Genomic DNA, 25,556 nt, shown 5'->3' with positions numbered 1-25,556 from the left:
CGATCTGTTTCATGCGTGCCTCAGCGTGATCCACTCGCTTAACGGACTCCTGCAACTTTAGATGTACCTCTTTAGTGAACTCGTCCATTTGTCTTTTCATATCCTGATGAAATGCTGAGCGAAAATCTTGCAAGTCATACTTTAACTCAGCTCGGAGAGTGGCCATTTCAGCAGTCATGACCTCGCTCATGGCACCTCGGATCAGATCTAGGCTAACCGCGTGGTCGCCATGTTGCTCTGATGTTAGCTCCGTTGTGTTAGCCGACGCTTCTTTTTCCATTTCACTGCCGGGATTGTTTCGTAGTCCGTATTTTGCTTTCTTAGTTTTATCCCCACTCATTACTGCTGCGGGTTAACACTATTTTTGCAGGATTTAATTCTCGAGTCTGGGGGAAATCGAAGGCTAGTGCCAGAGCTCAGTTCTTATGCATGTCTGGGAACGGCCACCGGAAAAACCCCTGTAAAAGACTGTTTTAAAACGAATGCAGAGAGATACAGAGTGCTTAGTCTGTCTATTATTGTGCCGTAGACGAAGACTAGAAATACTTGGAAAACTTGGAAAATGTAGGAACCAAACATTAAGACTAATTTTTATTCATTACTTTGTTTTGTTTGTAGAAAAAATACTGGGTGGTGTGTGTGTGTGTGTGTGTGTGTGTGTGTGTGTGTGTGTGTGTGTGTGTGTGTGTGTGTGTGTGTGTGTGTGTGCGTGCATGTGTGTAAACTAATTTGTGTGTAACTTGGGTAGTTGCCAGTGTATTTCCAAAAACACACACAAATACTTACAAATTACACAAAATATTACTCATGCTAAAATTACCATTATACACACACACACACACACACACACACACACACACACACACACACACACACACACACACACACACACACACACACGATTTTTTTCTTTTTTTTTTTACCTTCAACCATCATGAATCCAATAGTTTTGTGTTAAAATGCTCCTATGCAAGCATGAGGTTTCTCTGATGGTTAGATTGTGATCGCCTCTTTCCTCTGTCTCGGCCTGATGCTCACAGAAAGTCCTGATATCTGATCAATACATGTCTATTATTTCAGATCGACTCTCCATCCATCCTTTACTTTACAGAATATATGTGAAAACATGTGGTATGTTAATGTTACCGTAGTAACGAAACCTGATGCTGCTGTCCGCTTCACTGGGAAGTTTGGATCTGAAACTGGAAAAACCAGAGATGGAAGATTTGTTGTTTACAGATTACTGGGAGCAGAATTCCTGACGAGTCTTCAGTTTCCCACTAGAGGGAGCAAGAGCACCGCAGTCTGACAGCCATCGTCTTCCACAGAGACGAGGCGGGAAAAACCTCGTACAGGATGGTGGAACCAGTACAGTAGACTGGGTCCAGATCCATCCTGTTCCAGACTCATCATGTGGTCTGATGGGTCCAGATCCACCCTGTTCCAGACTCATCATGTGGTCTGATGGGTCCAGATCCATCTTGTTCCAGACTCATCATGTGGTCTAATGGGTCCAGATCCATCCTGTTCCAGACTCATCATGTGGTCTGATGGGTCCAGATTGACCCTGTTCCAGACTCATCATGTGGTCTGACGGGTCCAGATCCACCCTGTTCCAGACTCATCATGTGGTCTGATGGGTCCAGATCCACCCTGTTCCAGACTCATCATGTGGTCTGATGGGTCCAGATCCACCCTGTTCCAGACTCATCATGTGGTCTGATGGGTCCAGATTGACCCTGTTCCAGACTCATCATGTGGTCTGACGGGTCCAGATCCACCCTGTTCCAGACTCATCATGTGGTCTGACGGGTCCAGATCCACCCTGTTCCAGACTCATCATGTGGTCTGACGGGTCCAGATCCATCTTGTTCCAGACTCATCATGTGGTCTAATGGGTCCAGATCCATCCTGTTCCAGACTCATCATGTGGTCTGATGGGTCCAGATTGACCCTGTTCCAGACTCATCATGTGGTCTGACGGGTCCAGATCCACCCTGTTCCAGACTCATCATGTGGTCTGATGGGTCCAGATCCACCCTGTTCCAGACTCATCATGTGGTCTGATGGGTCCAGATCCACCCTGTTCCAGACTCATCATGTGGTCTGATGGGTCCAGATTGACCCTGTTCCAGACTCATCATGTGGTCTGACGGGTCCAGATCCACCCTGTTCCAGACTCATCATGTGGTCTGATGGGTCCAGATCCACCCTGTTCCAGACTCATCATGTGGTCTGACGGGTCCAGATCCACCCTGTTCCAGACTCATCATGTGGTCTGATGGGTCCAGATCCACCCTGTTCCAGACTCATCATGTGGTCTGATGGGTCCAGATCCATCCTGTTCCAGACTCGTCATGTGGTCTGACTGGTCCAGATCCACCCTGTTCCAGACTCATCATGTGGTCTGACGGGTCCAGATCCGCCCTGTTCCAGACTCATCATGTGGTCTGACGGGTCCAGATCCACCCTGTTCCAGACTCATCATGTGGTCTGACGGGTCCAGATCCACCCTGTTCCAGACTCATCATGTGGTCTGACGGGTCCAGATCCACCCTGTTCCAGACTCATCATGTGGTCTGATGGGTCCAGATCCACCCTGTTCCAGACTCATCATGTGGTCTGATGGGTCCAGATCCACCCTGTTCCAGACTCATCATGTTGTCTGATGGGTCCAGATCCACCCTGTTCCAGACTCATCATGTGGTCTGATGGGTCCAGATCCACCCTGTTCCAGACTCATCATGTGGTCTGATGGGTCCAGATCCACCCTGTTCCAGACTCATCATGTGGTCTGATGGGTCCAGATCCACCCTGTTCCAGACTCATCATGTGGTCTGATGGGTCCAGATCGGCCCTGTTCCAGACTCGTCATGTGGTCTGACGGGTCCAGATCCATCCTGTTCCAGACTCATCATGTGGTCTGATGGGTCCAGATCCATCCTTTTCCAGACTCATCATGTGGTCTGATGGGTCCAGATCCACCCTGTTCCAGACTCATCATGTGGTCTGACGGGTCCAGATCCACCCTGTTCCAGACTCATCATGTGGTCTGATGGGTCCAGATCGGCCCTGTTCCAGACTCATCATGTGGTCTGATGGGTCCAGATTGACCCTGTTCCAGACTCATCATGTGGTCTGACGGGTCCAGATCCACCCTGTTCCAGACTCATCATGTGGTCTGACGGGTCCAGATCCACCCTGTTCCAGACTCATCATGTGGTCTGACGGGTCCAGATCCACCCTGTTCCAGACTCATCATGTGGTCTGATGGGTCCAGATCCACCCTGTTCCAGACTCATCATGTGGTCTGATGGGTCCAGATCCACCCTGTTCCAGACTCATCATGTGGTCTGACGGGTCCAGATCCACCCTGTTCCAGACTCATCATGTGGTCTGATGGGTCCAGATCCACCCTGTTCCAGACTCATCATGTGGTCTGATGGGTCCAGATCCACCCTGTTCCAGACTCATCATGTGGTCTGATGGGTCCAGATCCACCCTGTTCCAGACTCATCATGTGGTCTGATGGGTCCAGATCCATCCTGTTCCAGACTCATCATGTGGTCTGATGGGTCCAGATCCACCCTGTTCCAGACTCATCATGTGGTCTAATGGGTCCAGATCCATCCTGTTCCAGACTCATCATGTGGTCTGATGGGTCCAGATTGACCCTGTTCCAGACTCATCATGTGGTCTGACGGGTCCAGATCCACCCTGTTCCAGACTCATCATGTGGTCTGATGGGTCCAGATCCACCCTGTTCCAGACTCATCATGTGGTCTGATGGGTCCAGATCCACCCTGTTCCAGACTCATCATGTGGTCTGATGGGTCCAGATTGACCCTGTTCCAGACTCATCATGTGGTCTGACGGGTCCAGATCCACCCTGTTCCAGACTCATCATGTGGTCTGATGGGTCCAGATCCACCCTGTTCCAGACTCATCATGTGGTCTGACGGGTCCAGATCCATCTTGTTCCAGACTCATCATGTGGTCTAATGGGTCCAGATCCATCCTGTTCCAGACTCATCATGTGGTCTGATGGGTCCAGATTGACCCTGTTCCAGACTCATCATGTGGTCTGACGGGTCCAGATCCACCCTGTTCCAGACTCATCATGTGGTCTGATGGGTCCAGATCCACCCTGTTCCAGACTCATCATGTGGTCTGATGGGTCCAGATCCACCCTGTTCCAGACTCATCATGTGGTCTGATGGGTCCAGATTGACCCTGTTCCAGACTCATCATGTGGTCTGACGGGTCCAGATCCACCCTGTTCCAGACTCATCATGTGGTCTGATGGGTCCAGATCCACCCTGTTCCAGACTCATCATGTGGTCTGACGGGTCCAGATCCACCCTGTTCCAGACTCATCATGTGGTCTGATGGGTCCAGATCCACCCTGTTCCAGACTCATCATGTGGTCTGATGGGTCCAGATCCATCCTGTTCCAGACTCGTCATGTGGTCTGACTGGTCCAGATCCACCCTGTTCCAGACTCATCATGTGGTCTGACGGGTCCAGATCCGCCCTGTTCCAGACTCATCATGTGGTCTGACGGGTCCAGATCCACCCTGTTCCAGACTCATCATGTGGTCTGACGGGTCCAGATCCACCCTGTTCCAGACTCATCATGTGGTCTGACGGGTCCAGATCCACCCTGTTCCAGACTCATCATGTGGTCTGATGGGTCCAGATCCACCCTGTTCCAGACTCATCATGTGGTCTGATGGGTCCAGATCCACCCTGTTCCAGACTCATCATGTTGTCTGATGGGTCCAGATCCACCCTGTTCCAGACTCATCATGTGGTCTGATGGGTCCAGATCCACCCTGTTCCAGACTCATCATGTGGTCTGATGGGTCCAGATCCACCCTGTTCCAGACTCATCATGTGGTCTGATGGGTCCAGATCCACCCTGTTCCAGACTCATCATGTGGTCTGATGGGTCCAGATCGGCCCTGTTCCAGACTCGTCATGTGGTCTGACGGGTCCAGATCCATCCTGTTCCAGACTCATCATGTGGTCTGATGGGTCCAGATCCATCCTTTTCCAGACTCATCATGTGGTCTGATGGGTCCAGATCCACCCTGTTCCAGACTCATCATGTGGTCTGACGGGTCCAGATCCACCCTGTTCCAGACTCATCATGTGGTCTGATGGGTCCAGATCGGCCCTGTTCCAGACTCATCATGTGGTCTGATGGGTCCAGATTGACCCTGTTCCAGACTCATCATGTGGTCTGACGGGTCCAGATCCACCCTGTTCCAGACTCATCATGTGGTCTGACGGGTCCAGATCCACCCTGTTCCAGACTCATCATGTGGTCTGACGGGTCCAGATCCACCCTGTTCCAGACTCATCATGTGGTCTGATGGGTCCAGATCCACCCTGTTCCAGACTCATCATGTGGTCTGATGGGTCCAGATCCACCCTGTTCCAGACTCATCATGTGGTCTGACGGGTCCAGATCCACCCTGTTCCAGACTCATCATGTGGTCTGATGGGTCCAGATCCACCCTGTTCCAGACTCATCATGTGGTCTGATGGGTCCAGATCCACCCTGTTCCAGACTCATCATGTGGTCTGATGGGTCCAGATCCACCCTGTTCCAGACTCATCATGTGGTCTGATGGGTCCAGATCCACCCTGTTCCAGACTCATCATGTGGTCTGATGGGTCCAGATCGGCCCTGTTCCAGACTCGTCATGTGGTCTGACGGGTCCAGATCCATCCTGTTCCAGACTCATCATGTGGTCTGATGGGTCCAGATCCATCCTGTTCCAGACTCATCATGTGGTCTGATGGGTCCAGATCAACCCTGTTCCAGACTCATCATGTGGTCTGATGGGTCCAGATCCACCCTGTTCCAGACTCATCATGTGGTCTGATGGGTCCAGATCGGCCCTGTTCCAGACTCGTCATGTGGTCTGACGGGTCCAGATCCATCCTGTTCCAGACTCATCATGTGGTCTGATGGGTCCAGATCAACCCTGTTCCAGACTCATCATGTGGTCTGACGGGTCCAGATCCACCCTGTTCCAGACTCATCATGTGGTCTGATGGGTCCAGATCCACCCTGTTCCAGACTCATCATGTGGTCTGATGGGTCCAGATCGGCCCTGTTCCAGACTCGTCATGTGGTCTGACGGGTCCAGATCCATCCTGTTCCAGACTCATCATGTGGTCTGATGGGTCCAGATCCATCCTGTTCTAGACTCATCATGTGGTCTGATGGGTCCAGATCCACCCTGTTCCAGACTCATCATGTGGTCTGATGGGTCCAGATCCACCCTGTTCCAGACTCATCATGTGGTCTGATGGGTCCAGATCCACCCTGTTCCAGACTCATCATGTGGTCTGACGGGTCCAGATTCACCCTGTTCCAGACTCATCATGTGGTCTGATGGGTCCAGATCCACCCTGTTTCAGACTCATCATGTGGTCTGACGGGTCCAGATCCACCCTGTTCCAGACTCATCATGTGGTCTGACGGGTCCAGATCCACCCTGTTCCAGACTCATCATGTGGTCTGACGGGTCCAGATCCACCCTGTTCCAGACTCATCATGTGGTCTGACGGGTCCAGACCCATCCTGTTCCAGACTCATCATGTGGTCTGACGGGTCCAGATCCGCCCTGTTCCAGACTCATCATGTGGTCTGATGGGTCCAGATCCACCCTGTTCCAGACTCATCATGTGGTCTGATGGGTCCAGATCCACCCTGTTCCAGACTCATCATGTGGTCTGATGGGTCCAGATCCACCCTGTTCCAGACTCATCATGTGGTCTGACGGGTCCAGATCCACCCTGTTCCAGACTCATCATGTGGTCTGACGGGTCCAGATCCACCCTGTTCCAGACTCATCATGTGGTCTGACGGGTCCAGATCCACCCTGTTCTAGACTCATCATGTGGTCTGATGGGTCCAGATCCACCCTGTTCCAGACTCATCATGTGGTCTGATGGGTCCAGATCCACCCTGTTCCAGACTCATCATGTGGTCTGATGGGTCCAGATCCACCCTGTTCCAGACTCATCATGTGGTCTGATGGGTCCAGATCCACCCTGTTCCAGACTCATCATGTGGTCTGATGGGTCCAGATCCACCCTGTTCCAGACTCATCATGTGGTCTGACGGGTCCAGATCCACCCTGTTTCAGACTCATCATGTGGTCTGACGGGTCCAGATCCACCCTGTTCCAGACTCATCATGTGGTCTGACGGGTCCAGATCCACCCTGTTCCAGACTCATCATGTGGTCTGATGGGTCCAGATCCATCCTGTTCTAGACTCATCATGTGGTCTGATGGGTCCAGATCCACCCTGTTCCAGACTCAGCATGTGGTCTGATGGGTCCAGATCCACCCTGTTCCAGACTCAGCATGTGGTCTGATGGGTCCAGATCCACCCTGTTCCAGACTCAGCATGTGGTCTGATGGGTCCAGATCCATCCTGTTCTAGACTCATCATGTGGTCTGACGGGTCCAGATCCGCCCTGTTCCAGACTCATCATGTGGTCTGACGGGTCCAGATCGGCCCTGTTCCAGACTCATCATGTGGTTTGACGGGTCCAGATCCACCCTGTTCCAGACTCATCATGTGGTCTGACGGGTCCAGATCCACCCTGTTCCAGACTCATCATGTGGTCTGATGGGTCCAGATCCATCCTGTTCTAGACTCATCATGTGGTCTGACGGGTCCAGATCCACCCTGTTCCAGACTCATCATGTGGTCTGATGGGTCCAGATCCACCCTGTTCCAGACTCATCATGTGGTCTGATGGGTCCAGATCCACCCTGTTCCAGACTCAGCATGTGGTCTGACGGGTCCAGATCCATCCTGTTCTAGACTCATCATGTGGTCTGACGGGTCCAGATCCACCCTGTTCCAGACTCATCATGTGGTCTGATGGGTCCAGATCCACCCTGTTCCAGACTCATCATGTGGTCTGATGGGTCCAGATCCACCCTGTTCCAGACTCAGCATGTGGTCTGACGGGTCCAGATCCATCCTGTTCTAGACTCATCATGTGGTCTGACGGGTCCAGATCCACCCTGTTCCAGACTCATCATGTGGTCTGATGGGTCCAGATCCACCCTGTTCCAGACTCATCATGTGGTCTGATGGGTCCAGATCCACCCTGTTCCAGACTCATCATGTGGTCTGATGGGTCCAGATCCACCCTGTTTCAGACTCATCATGTGGTCTGATGGGTCCAGATCCACCCTGTTCCAGACTCATCATGTGGTCTGATGGGTCCAGATCCATCCTGTTCTAGACTCATCATGTGGTCTGATGGGTCCAGATCCATCCTGTTCCAGACTCATCATGTGGTCTGATGGGTCCAGATCCATCCTGTTCCAGACTCATCATGTGGTCTGATGGGTCCAGATCCATCCTGTTCTAGACTCATCATGTGGTCTGATGGGTCCAGATCCATCCTGTTCCAGACTCATCATGTGGTCTGATGGGTCCAGATCCACCCTGTTCCAGACTCACCATGTGGTCTGATGGGTCCAGATCCACCCTGTTTCAGACTCATCATGTGGTCTGATGGGTCCAGATCCACCCTGTTCCAGACTCATCATGTGGTCTGATGGGTCCAGATCCACCCTGTTCCAGACTCACCATGTGGTCTGACGGGTCCAGATCCATCCTGTTCCAGACTCATCATGTGGTCTGACGGGTCCAGATCCATCCTGTTCCAGACTCATCATGTGGTCTGACGGGTCCAGATCCATCCTGTTCCAGACTCATCATGTGGTCTGATGCGTCCTGATCCATCCTGTTCCAGACTCATCATGTGGTCTGATGGGTCCAGATCCATCCTGTTCCAGACTCATCATGTGGTCTGACGGGTCCAGATCCACCCTGTTCCAGACTCATCATGTGGTCTGACGGGTCCAGATCGGCCCTGTTCCAGACTCATCATGTGGTCTGATGGGTCCAGATCCACCCTGTTCCAGACTCATCATGTGGTCTGATGGGTCCAGATCCACCCTCTTCCAGACTCATCATGTGGTCTGATGGGTCCAGATCCACCCTGTTCCAGACTCAGCATGTGGTCTGATGGGTCCAGATCCACCCTGTTCCAGACTCAGCATGTGGTCTGACGGGTCCAGATCCATCCTGTTCTAGACTCATCATGTGGTCTGACGGGTCCAGATCCACCCTGTTCCAGACTCATCATGTGGTCTGATGGGTCCAGATCCACCCTGTTCCAGACTCATCATGTGGTCTGACGGGTCCAGACCGACCCTGTTCCAGACTCATTATGTGGTCTGACGGGTCCAGATCCACCCTGTTCCAGACTCAGCATGTGGTCTGACGGGTCCAGATCCACCCTTTTCCAGACTCATCATGTGGTCTGACGGGTCCAGATCCATCCTGTTCCAGACTCATCATGTGGTCTGAAGAGTCCAGATTGACCCTGTTCTAGACTTATCATGTGGTCTGATGGGTCCAGATCCATCCTGTTCTAGACTCATCATGTGGTCTGATGGGTCCAGATCCATCCTGTTCCAGACTCATCATGTGGTCTGATGGGTCCAGATCCACCCTGTTCCAGACTCATCATGTGGTCTGATGGGTCCAGATCCACCCTGTTCCAGACTCATCATGTGGTCTGATGGGTCCAGATCCATCCTGTTCCAGACTCATCATGTGGTCTGACGGGTCCAGATCCACCCTGTTCCAGACTCATCATGTGGTCTGATGGGTCCAGATCCACCCTGTTCTAGACTCATCATGTGGTCTGATGGGTCCAGATCCATCCTGTTCCAGACTCATCATGTGGTCTGATGGGTCCAGATCCATCCTGTTCCAGACTCATCATGTGGTCTGATGGGTCCAGATCCACCCTGTTCCAGACTCATCATGTGGTCTGATGGGTCCAGATCCACCCTCTTCCAGACTCATCATGTGGTCTGATGGGTCCAGATCCATCCTGTTCCAGACTCATCATGTGGTCTGATGGGTCCAGATCCACCCTGTTCCAGACTCATCATGTGGTCTGACGGGTCCAGATCCATCCTGTTCCAGACTCATCATGTGGTCTGATGGGTCCAGATCCACCCTGTTCCAGACTCATCATGTGGTCTAATGGGTCCAGATCCACCCTGTTCCAGACTCATCATGTGGTCTGATGGGTCCAGATCCGCCCTGTTCCAGACTCATCATGTGGTCTGACGGGTCCAGATCCGCCCTGTTCCAGACTCATCATGTGGTTTGACGGGTCCAGATCCATCCTGTTCCAGACTCATCATGTGGTCTGATGGGTCCAGATCCACCCTGTTCCAGACTCATCATGTGGTCTGATGGGTCCAGATCCACCCTGTTCCAGACTCATCATGTGGTCTGATGGGTCCAGATCCACCCGGTTCCAGACTCATCATGTGGTCTGATGGGTCCAGATCCACCCTGTTCCAGACTCATCATGTGGTCTGATGGGTCCAGATCCACCCTGTTCCAGACTCATCATGTGGTCTGATGGGTCCAGATCCATCCTGTTCCAGACTCATCATGTGGTCTGACGGGTCCAGATCCACCCTGTTCCAGACTCATCATGTGGTCTGATGGGTCCAGATCCACCCTGTTCTAGACTCATCATGTGGTCTGATGGGTCCAGATCCACCCTGTTCCAGACTCATCATGTGGTCTGATGGGTCCAGATCCACCCTGTTCTAGACTCATCATGTGGTCTGATGGGTCCAGATCCACCCTGTTCCAGACTCATCATGTGGTCTGACGGGTCCAGATCCATCCTGTTCCAGACTCATCATGTGGTCTGACGGGTCCAGATCCACCCTGTTCCAGACTCATCATGTGGTCTGATGGGTCCAGATCCACCCTGTTCTAGACTCATCATGTGGTCTGATGGGTCCAGATCCATCCTGTTCCAGACTCATCATGTGGTCTGACGGGTCCAGATCCACCCTGTTCCAGACTCATCATGTGGTCTGATGGGTCCAGATCCATCCTGTTCCAGACTCATCATGTGGTCTGATGGGTCCAGATCCACCCTGTTCCAGACTCATCATGTGGTCTGATGGGTCCAGATCGGCCCTGTTCCAGACTCATCATGTGGTCTGATGGGTCCAGATCCACCCTGTTCCAGACTCATCATGTGGTCTGATGGGTGCAGTACTAGGGGTGATGGAAACGCAGCTATTATCCACAGTTACATGAAGTTTTGATGTTTTATATCAGAAATAATAACCAGGATATATGAAGCAAAAGTAAAAAAGGAAAATGTTTCTCTCTTTGCAGCTAATCTACAGGACATCTGAGACACGGTTTTAATTTCAGGGTTTTTGGAGTTTTTATTTATTTTCTTTTTTACTGAATGACTTTAGAACAGAAGGAAAACAGTGAAACTGAAACACAGAAACTAGTTCAGCCGCCTCTTATTGAAGTTCTGTGACTAACTTGAGTCTTTTCCCGACAGCAAACGATGGAGGAAAGTCAGGATTTCTCTCTCTGTGGAAAAGCTGTCGTAACTGAAGCTAATCTCAGTAAGTCTGATAAATTCTTTAACCTGACGAGAGGCTGACAGTACAGGTGCATCATGAGAAGATGTCTGCAGACAGCAGGAAGCAGCCATGCTAACATGTAGCCGTGCTAGCATGTAGCATAGCAACGTCAGCTAAAAGACAGTACCAGCATCAGCTTCAAAACAAACAGTTTAAACAACAAGCAGAAAACATGAGAACATCAGTGTGCTATGAAAGTAGAGACCCTGCTGGTTACAGAGACTGCTGGGGACAGAAACGAGACGTCTGTCTCGTCTAGGATTACTTTACTCATTCTTAGGATTAATTTACTCAATTTTGGGATTACTGTACTCATTCTCAGGATTACTTTACTCATTCTTAGGATTACTGTACTGATTCTTAAGATTACTAAACTCATTCTTAGGATTAATTTACTAGGACTCATTTTTAGGAGTAATTTACCCGGTTCTGTTCTGATTTATTCATTAACAGATGAACTGAGCTGGTTTTACTGGTTGTCTTTTAGGAGGAGATAACAATTTAAATATTCTACCTTGTTTCAGGAGAATTTGTTGACACAGTAACAAATATATAAATTCTGATATGTTTATAGTGATCTCACATGTCCCATAAGATTGTATATACAGTCGTGAAGGTATATATAATTTAGTTTGGATATTTTAGACCAGAGGCAGGGAAAAAAAAGATTTGTCAAGAAGGCTCGTTCTGCACGTCTGCAGTTTGAAGTTGTTGAACTTAATTTTTCTACCCACTCTCCAATGTTTCTGTTTTCAGGAGATGACTACTATTGGAAGCTGGTTGCAGACTTCATCGGCCCTCAGTCTGGAGAGGGACTGGAGCTGGATCAGACCTCCTGTAAGAACAGAGTTATGATCCAAGTGGGACTTCTGAGAGAGGACAATAATTTTGCCTGGGTTGCCATCGTAGAATGGCTCAAGAAAATCTTCCCCAGTCATCAGTCTGCTGACTTCCGTCGCCTGATCGAACGGGGCACTGCAACCACGCTAAGTTTGGGAAGTGACGCCAGGCTGACCTTCCTGGAGTCGGAGGTCAACTTCGACTTTGTCGGACCAATATGCGACAGCATCGGAGTTGAGCGACCGCATCTTTTGGAGCTGCGGGACTTCTCGGAGCGGGCGCAGTCGATCGAAGTCACAAACGGGTTGATTCTGGAACTGTGCAACTTCATTACCCGTGAAAAGATTTCTCCGATCGTCATCGTTGCCTGGTTGAAAAACTTCAACCCGGAGTTTTGTAAGAGCGGACACATTCAGAGGGCGTACAGAGAGCTCAAAGGAAAGATAAAGAAGCTGAAAATGTACTGTCGCAATGACGGAACAAGAAGCCACAGAAGGAACGTGGCTATGGAAAATCTGCTTCAAACGCCGTTCGAGCTGGTTCGCAAGAAAACGCCGAAATTCGTTGCGAAGAAACGGATGAGGCGAGACGACGGCTGCCACATTGAGAAAGTTACGGTTAAGGAGGAAGGCGAGGCGTTGGAGATATCTCAGAGCGGTGAGAATGTGAGAAACCAGGTGGACGGCGACTTTGATTCGGACAGGAGCGATGAGGATCTGGAATCTCTCAGCAGCGAAGAAGAAAGTTCGACCAGCAAAGCCGAAGCTCTGACGCTGCTGGACATCGCCATGCTGTCCGTTCAGAAGCTGTCGAGCGTGTACGGAGGGAAAACTGACACGTGCAGGCAGATTTCCTTTGAGCTGCTGAAGAATCAATACGTGTTGACATGCAAGGAGCATCCGGCCATGCTTGAGTTCGAGAAGAAACTCCTCGAACTGAAGGGTGACGCTTCCCTCGTGTCTCCCGTCGTCTTTTTAAACTACAACGCCAACTTCCTGGTGGACGTGCACGATGCGGTGGAGAAGCACATCCTGAGCTTTGAGAAAGAGATCATCCTGTCGCGTGGAGAGAAACTCGGCCGCGATAAGCTTCCCGAGTTCAAGAACTTTGTGAACTTAGAGGAAAGCGCCACTTCGCGGTACATCCACATGGCCTGCGACATCCTGAGTCCTCGCACACCCAACATGCAGAACTACCGGAAACACTGGGTGGCCTTCTGCGAAGAGAAGAAGAACCCCTCCAAACTGGCGGTGAACGTGTCTAACCGCTTCAACAACTACTTCGAAGCCGCCGCAGGGCTCATCCACCACCATAAAGAGATTGCGCTCTTCTTCTCCGACTTACTGTCGATGAGCAACGATAAATATCCCAACATCATCCTCGAGAGCGTTGCGGCGGATGCCAACGACTCCGTCATCCAGAGCTTCGTCTGCGTCCTAGCCATCGTTTACTGCAAAATCCTCGGCCCTTACTGGCAGCTTCTGAAGAGCGGCGGCGAGTACTCGCTCTTCAGTCAGTACCTCCTCTACCTCTACCAGAAGTTCCTGGACTGGTCCAAAGATCCTTCCACCCTGCTGGAACCAGAGGAATCCACCAACGTCTTTCTGCAGTTCCCACTGCAGGAGAAAACCTTCAAAGGAGTGTTCGATTACTGCGGCCAGTGGCACACAAACCGAGACCTCATCAGAGCCTGCCTGAAGAGGTCCATAAAGGTCATAGCTGCCGTTACCGAGGAACACTTACGTGATTTTCTACCAGGAGGAACCTATTCCAACATTCCTTCGACGGACGTGGGCTTGAAATTGGTGAGCTGTACGTTCTCCGTCCTGATGGCAGAATACCCCTTCGGCCACGCGTATCCGTACGAAAAGAAAAGACCTGACAAGCATTCAAAGGGTTCCTCAAACAAGAACTTGTTGAAAAGTTCCCAGGAAGAAGTGGCCGCCCCGTCTGCATCATCTGGCGACAGCTCGGATGAGTCTTCGGCATGGCAGGGAAGAAGGAGTTCCCTCCCTGCACAAAATGACGACAACACTCCGCAGAAAAAAACAAACAAAAAGGTCCAAGAGGAGATCGTGGAGATCATGGATAAGGATTACATCGTTGCTATGGTGACCAGGAACGAGGGGCCGTGCAAATCACAGCAAGACGTCGACAAAATGATGCTGCGTTTCGACGGGAAATCCCGAGCTGAGAAGCGAGAGGCGGTTCGCTGTGAGATCTTGTACCAGAAGATGGTTCTGAACAACACGGACCCACACCTGAACACCGTCTTCAGTAACACCACGCAGATGTTGACGAAGCTGAAGCTCGCGCTCCCTCGCGTCAAACCCGGATACTCGCTCGTGTTGGAGCCTAAAAAGTGCAAGGTAAAACTGCCGATCCGGCGCATTCCAGAAACTGCTGCTGCCGCTCCGGCTCCGAGCGAACACAAAAACCCAATCATGTGACCTCCCGGTGAAAGACTCGGTGGACTTAACCAGTCTGATTTTCTCTGAACTGGAATCAATGTGGTTTTGTTGGAAAGACGTCTCTGTTCTGTAATCATGGTTAAAATACATTTCCAACTTTCAAATAAACAACTTTTTTTTATTCATGTTACGTTTTTTTTTTTTTTTTACTTTTATTGTCAACCAGTTTTTAAAAAAAAGGATTTTTGGCTTCTTTGCGCCACTTGTTGACTCAGAAAAGAGACAGAGTGGTTTATAGAAGCATGTGCTAACATAAATATGAGTCCAGAACCAGTCGGCCCAGTTCTGAGGATCTGAAACAAATATTTTTCTGCTTCATCCCAATCTGAACCTTCTGAGAGAAATTTTCTGTTAAGTTCAGTTCTCCAGGATCCTTGAAGGACCTTCCAAAACTCTTCCTTCTGTTGTCTGTCCAGATGATCCCACACTGCTTCAGTAATATCAAGGTCCAGGTTCTAGGGGAGGATCCGTCCCTCTATCAGAACCGCTGACGACTGGGTTCTATGGTGGATCCCTTCTTCCATCAGACCTGTTTCCACTGACCATCAGTCCAGTTCTTGGGTCATGTGACCTTCAGCCTTTTCTGGCTTCTTGAAGCCACGTTTCCATGGAGACCGTTTCTGATAAGGTTTCGGCCAACAGTAGATGGATCAGCTGAGGGTCCAGATGCGTCTCTCTGGTCCTTGTTCAGGTCTTTGCTGATTACAGATCCTGACTCTTCTTTTGTCCTCCACGTGTTTCTGCCTCCATGTTGAGATATGCTAACAGCTAGCAGCTAACCTTGTTGCTGCTAAAATCCTGTTTTCTGCCTGTTTGTCTGATCTTTGCTGTTGTCCAATTGAAACTAAAGAAATTGGAACAAATAATCTGTGACAAAGAGCCTAAAAATCCAGTTCAAACTGGTTCTTTTCCAAGTTGTGTCGACACGACTGGTTCGACCTTCGAGTTCAGAGCCTTTTTTCTGACTGAATGATTAATACAGCTACATTTGTCTGAAGAGACAAGAAAATGTCTCATAATTAAGCACCAAAACATCTAAAATGTAACTTGTCCAACATGAAGAACACTTAGTGAGAAGAAAATATCTTACCAGGGTGGAAATAAGCATAAATAACCCCAGTAAAAATATGAATGGAAAGTTTATTTTACTTTAAGTCTGTCTCATTTTTTTAATCTTTTCTGCTCTTATAGAGAGCAAGAAGGACCGAAATAAGTTGTTCATGTGTTTTTCCACTTCCCCTCCTGGCTGTTGTGAACTATGGCCTGGATTTCTCTGCACAATCTTGCTGACAGATAAACAATCCAAAGGTAAACAAAACGAGCGCACCCTCCTCAAGCAGCCACTACCGATGGTATGTTTAAAGTTGTCGGAAAACGCAAAAGTGATATCAATTACTTTTTACAATTACAAAAACTGATATATTGGGACTTCTGATAAGCTTCGTTTGAGTAATAGACTGTATCTATGGTTTGAGTACTTTGACCTGTTTGCTATTTTTCTCCTGATTATACAAAACAATAAGTTTATTTTATTTGATTTTTTTTTTTTTTTTACAAAAAAAAATAAGTTTAGCTTAATAAAGTTGGCGTTAATGTGTTAAATCAGTTTGAAATAGCTGAACTATTTTTAGAAGTTACAAAACAACAAATTTAGTTAGTATGTAATTTGTAGTGTTTTTAAAAAAGAAGTTTGCAAACGTGAAAACGACGAACAAATGACGCGTTTTTTTATCTGATGGTGTAAGTTCCGAGGGTTCCTGAAGGCACCATAGGGGCGGGAACTTTGCGTAATTGTCCTCCATTGCTCCGGTGAGTGCGAGGTGTCGGAGAGGGCTCTGTCGGCGCTTTAATCAAACAAAGTCCAGCTCCCTCCGGGGTTTTCTGCTTTTTCTGGCCGGTTTGAACTCTACCATGCCCGGCAGCTGGTGGAGCAGTGCCGCGGTGACACACGTCCTGATGGCTCTCTTCGCCATGGGCTCCTGGATTTCCGTCAACAGCCTGTGGGTCGAGCTCCCGGTGGTGGTCAACGTGCTTCCCGAAGGTCAGTGTCTGCCCCACCGCGAGGACGGCAGGCTCCGTCACATCCACGCCCACGTCACACAGGAAAACACACAATACAGCCACTTAATTCACATTAAATCCCCGTCTGCTGAACATTTTGTCTGAAGTCTGCAGGTTTTGGGAAAATATCCCACAGATATCGATACATCACCCAAATGCCGATAACTGCAAGTTATATCGACTGATAAGACGAAGGAAAATAAATGTTTTCATTATTGATAACACTCGAGTTCATTTGACTTACATGATCAATCACATGATCAATAAGTTTCTGCTCGTGTTTGGTCCCAGAGGTCAGAAGGTTCCTGTTTACGTAGACCTTACCAGGGAGTTTTCTTTTCATTCTAAATTCCAACAAATAAAGACTTTATTACAGGGGGGGGAAATCAATATTAAGATTGATGATGCTGTTATTTATTGAACCAAAACTGATCAAACTTAGTGTCTCTATTCGGCACATTTCAGTTTATGTTAATATGCAAGTTCAGCAGGACAAGAAATAATCATTTTTCACACAAACCTCTTCCTTCATCTTGAATTGATCCTCTCAGATCAATACAATCTGGCAACATCTGCCAGAAACAAGCCAACAGAGAAAGCTCCGCCCTCTGTCCTGCAGGCTGCGTCTGATTGGTCAACTGCTGGGAGTATTTATACTGAGCAGTGGCGGGGGGCGTGGCTTTCTTCTCGTGAACGTGCTAGCGCTGGGCGATTAATCGATTTTAATCTCAACTACAATCTGGGTTTTCAGCGATGATAAAAATAAAAGGGAGTGATTATTTTTCTCTCTGCAGTTTCCTCTCCTGCTGTCTTCAGCTGCTAATCGAGCGTCTCTGGCGTTGCAGCGCTGTGCTGTAAACTCCTCCCACAGCCGCTTTGCTTTCATTCAGACACTGTTGCCAACTTGGCGACTTTCTCGCTAAATCTGGAGACTTTTTTTTGTTAAAAGCGACAAATCTAGCAGCTTTTACTGGAGTTATTAGAGACTTTTCTGGTGTTTTGGCGACTGACTTGAAGGCACATATTGTTCTGCAGTTACTGTAAGGAAGGAGCAGCGGGAGCCTCTCCCGTCCTAAAGCACTCCCAGGCGGCCAGTCTCAGTCGGCTCCGGCTGCAGGTCAATGTAGAATAACTGCAGTAGGTTGTGAAAGTTCACCTAAACATAGTTTATACCATTGTCAGTGACAACTGGCTGCATTATTTTCCTATACATAGTTCGGCCAGTTAAACACTGTAATATCCCTCCGTTACGGGGCGTTACCATAGCAACGCGTTAACCAGCTGGTTCAGATCAGCTGTCTTTTAACAGGTGAATGAGAGAAACGCGCTGCAGCCTGACAGCGGTTGTTTGGTATAAAACGTACATCCAGGCCAACGTAAAATAGTTCCTATATAAGCGGTAAAAGCAGATTAAACAACTCAGAACCGTCCATTAGACGGTTATAATGCACGACACGGAGTCTAGAACACCACGACGCGCAGCGTTGTTTAGAACTTAGACTTAGACAGACTTTATTCATCCACAAGGGAAATTCTGTTGTCACAGTAGCTCAGAACAGCAATAGAGGAAGAAATAGAACAGCAATAGTAGTTAAGAAAAAAAAAAAAAAAAAAAAATGTAAATAATAATAATAATAATAAAATAGAATAGGTACTATCAATAAAGCAATCAGGAATATGTACACTTTTACAAAGATAAAAGATAAATAAAACTATCTAAAGTAAAATTGGCAATATAGAATATGGAAATTTAGAAATTTACAATATATACAACATGTGACTAAATGCAGTGCCAGTTTACACAGGGGCTTTGAAATGAATGAGCAGTAATACTGTATAGTTGTGTTAAATAATCAATATCTCAATTTGCACAATACACAATGTAGAGAAAAAGACCAATCACTGAGTCCCTCCCCCGGGACGTCACTAAAATTTCAAAGTAGAAAAAAAAAAAACTCTAAAAGCAAACGCTTCCTGTTGCCATGGAAACCAAACGCAGATGCTACTCTGAAGCAGGAAGTTTGATCTGGGAATCGGCTCATATCCAAGTGAAGCATGTTCTTGTTTGCAAAGTCAGAAAACCAATGGAAATCCTTTGTTTTGCTTGTTCTGTCTATTTAAATAGAATTGTATGTATGTATTGCGTCATTTGAAGCTGAAATGTTTGACGGCTAAATTAAGAAAATAAGGCTTTTTATTTAAACAGTAACTCATTGAACATTATGAGTATTACCGTATGTTGCAACATTTATATGAAATTAAAAGCTTTACTCACATTATTTAGCCTTTTAAACAAGGACGTCATTTACAACAAGAGTCAACAGGAAGACGTTGAACAGGACGATGTTTAACTTCGATTTGTACAAACTTTATCTTGTTTAGATAAAAATGCCGTTTGTTACAGGAAGCTAGCAGCTAGCCTTACTGCTATAGAGCGGTGCGAAGGTTAATGTTTGGTTTTTATAGCCTGGAGAAGACCTGGACAAGACCTTTTGTCCATTAAAGGGGTAGTTGACCTAAAAAGTGTTTTGTTGTTTTTTTTCCGAGCATTAATTGTGATTAAAACCACAGTTAAGTTAAACGTTAGCGCAGCATGCTAACGGCTCAGACTGATCCAGTTCAGGACCTCCATGTTCTTCCACCGCTGCGTTGTGGCACTGAGCGGTGGGTAAAGTCTTCCACTTCTCTGGCGTCGCTCTTGCTAGCAGCCGCTGAGCTTCAGTCATGTTTGTCTGTGGATTTAAGCCCCGCCCACTCTCCTCCCACCCCCACAACCTGCAGTCTCTGGCGTCTGTGGAAACTTACCGGTGGGCGGAGTTACGCTATGACGGCGTGATAGGATGTCAGGTCGGATCAGGTTGTGGTTTCCGTTAGCGGCCGTGGGGGCGTTTGTTGTGTTTACTGAAGACTCTCGTCTCCTTTCTCCTCCAGAGTGGAACCTTCCGGCGTACCTGTCGGTGCTCATCGCGTTCGGGAATCTTGGTCCCATCGCGGTGACGGTGATGCATCACTGCGCTCCGGGCCGTCTGAACGAGCGCGTGGTCATCCACTGCATCCAGGCGCTGGCCGTGGTGGCGTCGGCGTGCCTCGCCATCTTCTGGTCGCACACGGTTTGGATATCCGGACAGGAGAGGTCGCTCCCCTTCCTCCTCCTCACGTTTGTCTTGTCCTTCGTGTGTTGTACGTCCAACGTCACCTTCCTGCCGTTTATGTTCCGTTACCCGCCGCAGTACATCCGCACCTTCTTCATCGGCCAGGGCTTCAGCGCCCTGTTCCCCTGCGTGGTGGCGCTGGGCCAGGGCGTCAACAAGCTGCAGTGCAGGACGGAGAACGGCACGGCGACGCCGCAGTATCTGCAGGAGAACTTTCCCGCGCAGAACTTCTTCTGGTTCCTGTTTGTGATGCTGACGGTGTCGGCTATGAGTTTCGTGGCCTTGACGCAAAGACCGACGGAATCGGCGCCGCAGGACCCTTCGCCTGAGTCCGACGTTGCCACGGTGACCAAGAACGGAGAGGAAACTCACCGGCTGTACAACGGGGGGTCGCCGGTGTCCGAGGAGCAGGTGCAGATGGAGGAAAAGCCGCCGGCGTTTTGGACGTCGCGGAACATCTACCTGCTGCTGCTTCTCGCCGTCTCCAACGCTCTGACCAACGGCGTCCTGCCGTCCGTGCAGAGCTTCACCTGCCTGCCGTATGGCAGCATGACCTTCCACCTCTCCGTTGTCCTGGGCAACATCGCCAACCCCATGGCGTGCTTCCTGGCCATGTTTGTCATCCTCAGGTGAGAAAACAAGACTAGAACACGATCAGGAACACGATTATTTCCACTTGGAAAAACATCTGACTGAACACCATAAAGATTAAATGTTTTTATGGATTAACGAGAAAATAAAAATATGATTTTTTATGATTGAATGAGATTGTTAAAAAAATCTACATTTTTCTGAATTAATGAGAATTTTTTAAATTTTGTTATTGAGATTTTTTTTTTAAAAATTGGATATTTTTTTTAAAAACTCAGTTTGTCTGAATTAATGACATAATAAAATATTTATTAACAAGTCGATAAATTACCAGTTTTATGAAAATGAGATAATTATATATAAAAACGCAGTTTTTCTTCAACTTTTTAAAAATTTGAACTGTTTTTCTGAAATAATTAGAAATAAAATGTTCTGAATTGAATTGTTTTCTTAATGCAAATGTTTAGAATTATTGAGAAAACTTAAAGCTTTTTCTGAATAAATTAAATTGTTTTGAATTCATGACATAATAAATTATATTTATAAGTTGATAAATGACTAGTTTTATGGAAATAATGAGATAATTGAATAACAAGTCTTTTTTTTCCCAACTTTTATTTAAAAAATTTTAACTTTTTTTCTGAATTAATTTTAGAATTATTGAGATAACTTAAAGTTTTTTTCTGAAGTAAGAAATTAAATAGTTCTGAATGTTTTTTTTTTTATATCTTTTTCGAATTGATAATTTATTTTATTTTATTCTGAATTCTCAGTTTTTGTAGAATTTTTTTTTTTAATTTCAACATTTTTTAGATTTTTCAAACAAAGTTTTTACTGAATTAACAAGATCGTCTTTACAAAAACCAGTTTTTCTGAATTGTTTATCATTTTTAAACTTTCTGTTGAGCGAGTTGAACGTTGTGCGTTAAGATGATCCAAACGCTGCGGAAGTAAAACCAGTTCAGATCAGGAAAACTCCCAGTTTGCAGATCCGAGCGTCAGTTTTTTTAGCTTCTGAAGTGAACGTGTCTCTTCGGTGCCGTCAGCCGCCGTAATCGTCCCGCTTGCCTTCCAGGTCCTCTGCAGGTCTGGGCTTCCTGTCTCTGGCTGCAGGTGTGTTTGCTTCGTACCTGTTGGCGCTGGCGGCGCTCAGTCCGTGCCCACCGCTGCTGGGAAGCCATACTGGTGTGATCTTAGTGGTGAGTGTTCATTATGAACAAACAAACCAACATTTTATCAGTTAACGACACCTTAAACCTGAAATTCCTCCACTTTCTTCTTCTTCTGTGGTTTCTTCACACTTGCTGCATGAATAGATGGAAATATTTTCATTTCTTTTACTTTTAAAGCTTTTTACTTTTAGTAAAATCAGGACACATTTGTATTTTTTAGATGTTAGTTTTTCTCGGCGCTGCAAATCAAACCCTTAAAACTTCCCGAACTTCCTAAAAACCCAGATCTCTGCCTGAACTTTGGCTTCTGGAGGTGAGTTTGTGCGTCTGATCCGGCTGCATGTTGTGCCCCCTGCAGGTCGCCTCCTGGATCATCTTCACCGGACTCTTCTCCTACCTGAAGGTGGTGGTCGGGACGCTGCTGCACGAGGCCGGCCACGCCGCCCTGCTGTGGTGCGGCATCGCCATCCAGGCCGGCTCCCTCATCGGCGCCCTCGCCATGTTCCCTCTGGTCAACGTGTACGGCGTGTTCACCAGATCCCAGGACTGCGTGGACAGCTGCACTTAGCGAGCCTTCCACGCCTCTCTGAGCTGCGGGTTGTGAAACATTCCCAGAAAAGACGGAGCCGTGCTGGGGGGGTGTGCAGCACGTCGGGCCGCCACAAGCGCTCTGCGTGGCGTGGCGACGTTTACAGGAGCAAACAGGGACACAAACTGGCCACCAGCTGCTCCTAAACCAGTCAGACCAGCTGCAGCGCTGGGAGAACAAAGTGAAGAGACATTCCTGCAGGAAAGTATTTCAGACGGACGAAGCCGAGCTTTTATTCTGAAATTTACATGTTTTTGTTTCATTTCTGCCTTTTTTGGGGGATTTTAGCGGCGTTTCCTTTTGGGAGCAGGATGTTCGTGGATCCGTCGTACGCAGCTGCAGGTGGTCTCTCTTCGAGTCCGGCCGGGTTTCACATCGCCGTACCACTGAGGTCCAACCGACGGCAGCGCAGTGGGACGACTGGAAAGCTTTCTGAAAGTACAGAGTCCTTGTTTCGGGGCAAGTCTGCAGTTAGAACGAAGGAAACCAAAGGAAGAATCTGGAGAAAGGTTCCGGTGGCGGTTTCTGGTTCTGGTCGCAGCGTCTTCACACAGTGACGACTGGAAACCTGCAAGTCGGCGCTTTAATGACCCCAGAAATGGTTCCCGTCTCGGCTGCTGCTAGCATGGCCTTGATGAGGAAGATCTCCACCGTAACGGGTCGTCTTCCATCCAGCTGCAGACTGGAGACCAGTCTCGTCTAACTGGGCGTCTTTCAGATGTCGTTCCTGAAGTCTTTCCTCTTGACCACGACTATTTTCTGTGGAACTCCTTGTAACTCGGATTGGTTCGTATTCCATATAAGACAAATCCCCCGCAGCTCCGTTGCGATCGGGAATGAATGAAAACAGAGAAATGAGCAGATCAGTTACATGTTAAACTGGACCAGGTGATTTCCAGTCTGTGAACTGGTTATGTTGGTAAATGAAAGCATGGTTCCCATGGTAACACAATGCACAGTTTTTTATGTAGTTTTTAATCTGATAATCAACATGACAAGATGCTAATTCAGTGTTTTTTCTTTTACAGTTTCTTTTAAAATAAGGATTAATCTGTCATTTAAAAGAAAAATTATTATTATTATTATCATTATTATTATTATTAATTATTTTTTATTTTCAAATATTTTAATTTTTTAATTTTATTTTTTATTTTCATTTTTTAAATTTTTATTTTATTTTTATTGTATTTTAATTGAATTTTTTTCATTTTATTTACATTTTTTATTTAATTTTCTTTTATTTTTACTTTGTTTCATTATTTTTTTTGTTGTCACAACAGTAAATGCAGAATAAAATAAGACGCTGAATCAGCATTTTTACACGGTCGATATTAATTGAGAGCAAAACTCACAACATGGCCGACTTTATTAATTTAAGTGATTCTACTGAAAAATTAATAAATTTTAGGTAGATTTTTTCCATCTGGGACGTTTAATCTTAAACTCAGAAGGACCTGGAAAGTCCGTCATTCTGGACCTGTTGGACTGGTTCTGCAGATTTTAGATGTTTCCCTGCTGCAACATTTTATTGGGACTCAGAAATCTGATAGTTACCAGGATTAAAGATGCTGGTACTCCAACATCCCTGGATTAGGATCAACATTTAATCCTAATCCAGGGATCCATTCTCCTGGATTAATCCTAGTCTAGATTAATTCCTGCATTAATCCAGATTAAGATTACCATTAGATTAGTATCAGTCCTGCTAGACTCTGTTCTTATCCTCCAGGAGCCTTAATGCTGGTCCACCAGGATTAAGACTCCTGCATTAATCTTAATCCCAGTCCTCCAGTATTCAAGATCCCTGGATTAATCCATATCCTGATCCCACAATCCCTAATCTTGGTCCGTCTTGATTAATGCTAATCCAGAGATCTTTAATACAAAACAACCAAGAATATGGATTAAGGATCTTGGAGGACCAGGATTACAGATTAAGGATCTTGGAGGACCAGGATTACAGATTAAGGATCTTGGAGGACCAGGATTATAGATTAAGGATCTTGGAGGACCAGGATTATAGATTAAGGATCTTGGAGGACCAGGATTACAGATTAAGGATCTTGGAGGACCAGGATTACAGATTAAGGATCTTGGAGGACCAGGATTACAGATTAAGGATCTTGGAGGACCAGGATTACAGATTAAGGATCTTGGAGGACCAGGATTACAGATTAAGGATTTTGGAGGACCAGGATTACAGATTAAGGATTTTGGAGGACCAGGATTACAGATTAAGGATCTTGGAGGACCAGGATTACAGATTAAGGATCTTGGAGGACCAGGATTACAGATTAAGGATCTTGGAGGACCAGGATTATAGATTAAGGATCTTGGAGGACCAGGATTACAGATTAAGGATCTTGGAGGACCAGGATTATAGATTAAGGATCTTGGAGGACCAGGATTACAGATTAAGGATCTTGGAGGACCAGGATTATAGATTAAGGATCTTGGAGGACCAGGATTACAGATTAAGACTAGCAGGATTAGAGAAATTTAATGTAAAAAAAAAAAAAAAACTTGCAGCAGAAATAATCTGAAGTTTTTCTAGTTTTAGATGAAAGTTATAAAAATGTCCCAGTGGTGGCTCCGTACATTTCCTCCTTCATCCCGCTGACTCGTCATGTGACCGCTGTTGCGCATCTTCGACATGCTTCTTCGCGTCGCACCGTTACCGTAGTAACGTGATGTTGAAAATGTTTACAAAGTTTTATCTGGTCGCCGCCTCGAGGATCTGGTGCTTTATTTGTTGTTTAGTGAGTTATTGTCACGATGATAAGGACTGATTCGTGTTTGAAGTGTTTTTTATTAAAACTAATTCTCATGTAACAACAGATATGAAGTGAATGATGGAATTAAATGAGCGGGTATTGATAACGTTTAATATTGAAGATGTGTGACTTTGTTCTACTGTGAAACCTGCAGAAATTCATACTGGTTTTTCTTTTAAAATAAGTCATTTCTAAACTTTTTCCATCTTTATTGGTACTTTTTAACCTGAACAATTCATAAAAAAAACTTAATTTAATCCCAACGCTCAGATTTGCAGGAGTTCATCATATTTTTCCATTTAAAAACGTTCCAGACGGACTTTCTGCAGGATCTGTTCTGACAGCGGCTGTAAAAAAGAAAACGTTCAT

At 47.0% G+C, this 25,556-nt stretch overlaps 1 protein-coding gene across 1 annotated transcript in view; it reads left to right on the top strand.

Moving 5' to 3' along the window:
* Positions 1 to 16,669: 16,669 nt before the first annotated feature.
* slc52a2 (solute carrier family 52 member 2) overlaps positions 16,670 to 25,556 on the top strand; it is a gene marked incomplete at its 3' end in the record, with an annotated part of 22,716 nt that continues 13,829 nt past the window's right edge. Inside the window, exons 1-4 of the mRNA XM_079259244.1 lie at positions 16,670 to 16,889; positions 19,841 to 20,690; positions 21,728 to 21,851; positions 22,183 to 22,384. Of these exons, the coding sequence (XP_079115370.1) occupies positions 16,760 to 16,889; positions 19,841 to 20,690; positions 21,728 to 21,851; positions 22,183 to 22,384 (1,306 nt within the window). The 5' untranslated portion in view covers positions 16,670 to 16,759. The remainder of the gene's footprint in view (positions 16,890 to 19,840; positions 20,691 to 21,727; positions 21,852 to 22,182; positions 22,385 to 25,556) is intronic.

Source organism: Telmatherina bonti (assembly GCF_933228915.1).
Source record: "Telmatherina bonti genome assembly, chromosome: 19".
Lineage (NCBI taxonomy): Eukaryota > Metazoa > Chordata > Actinopteri > Atheriniformes > Telmatherinidae > Telmatherina > Telmatherina bonti.
This window is presented reverse-complemented; position numbering and strand designations above follow the sequence as displayed.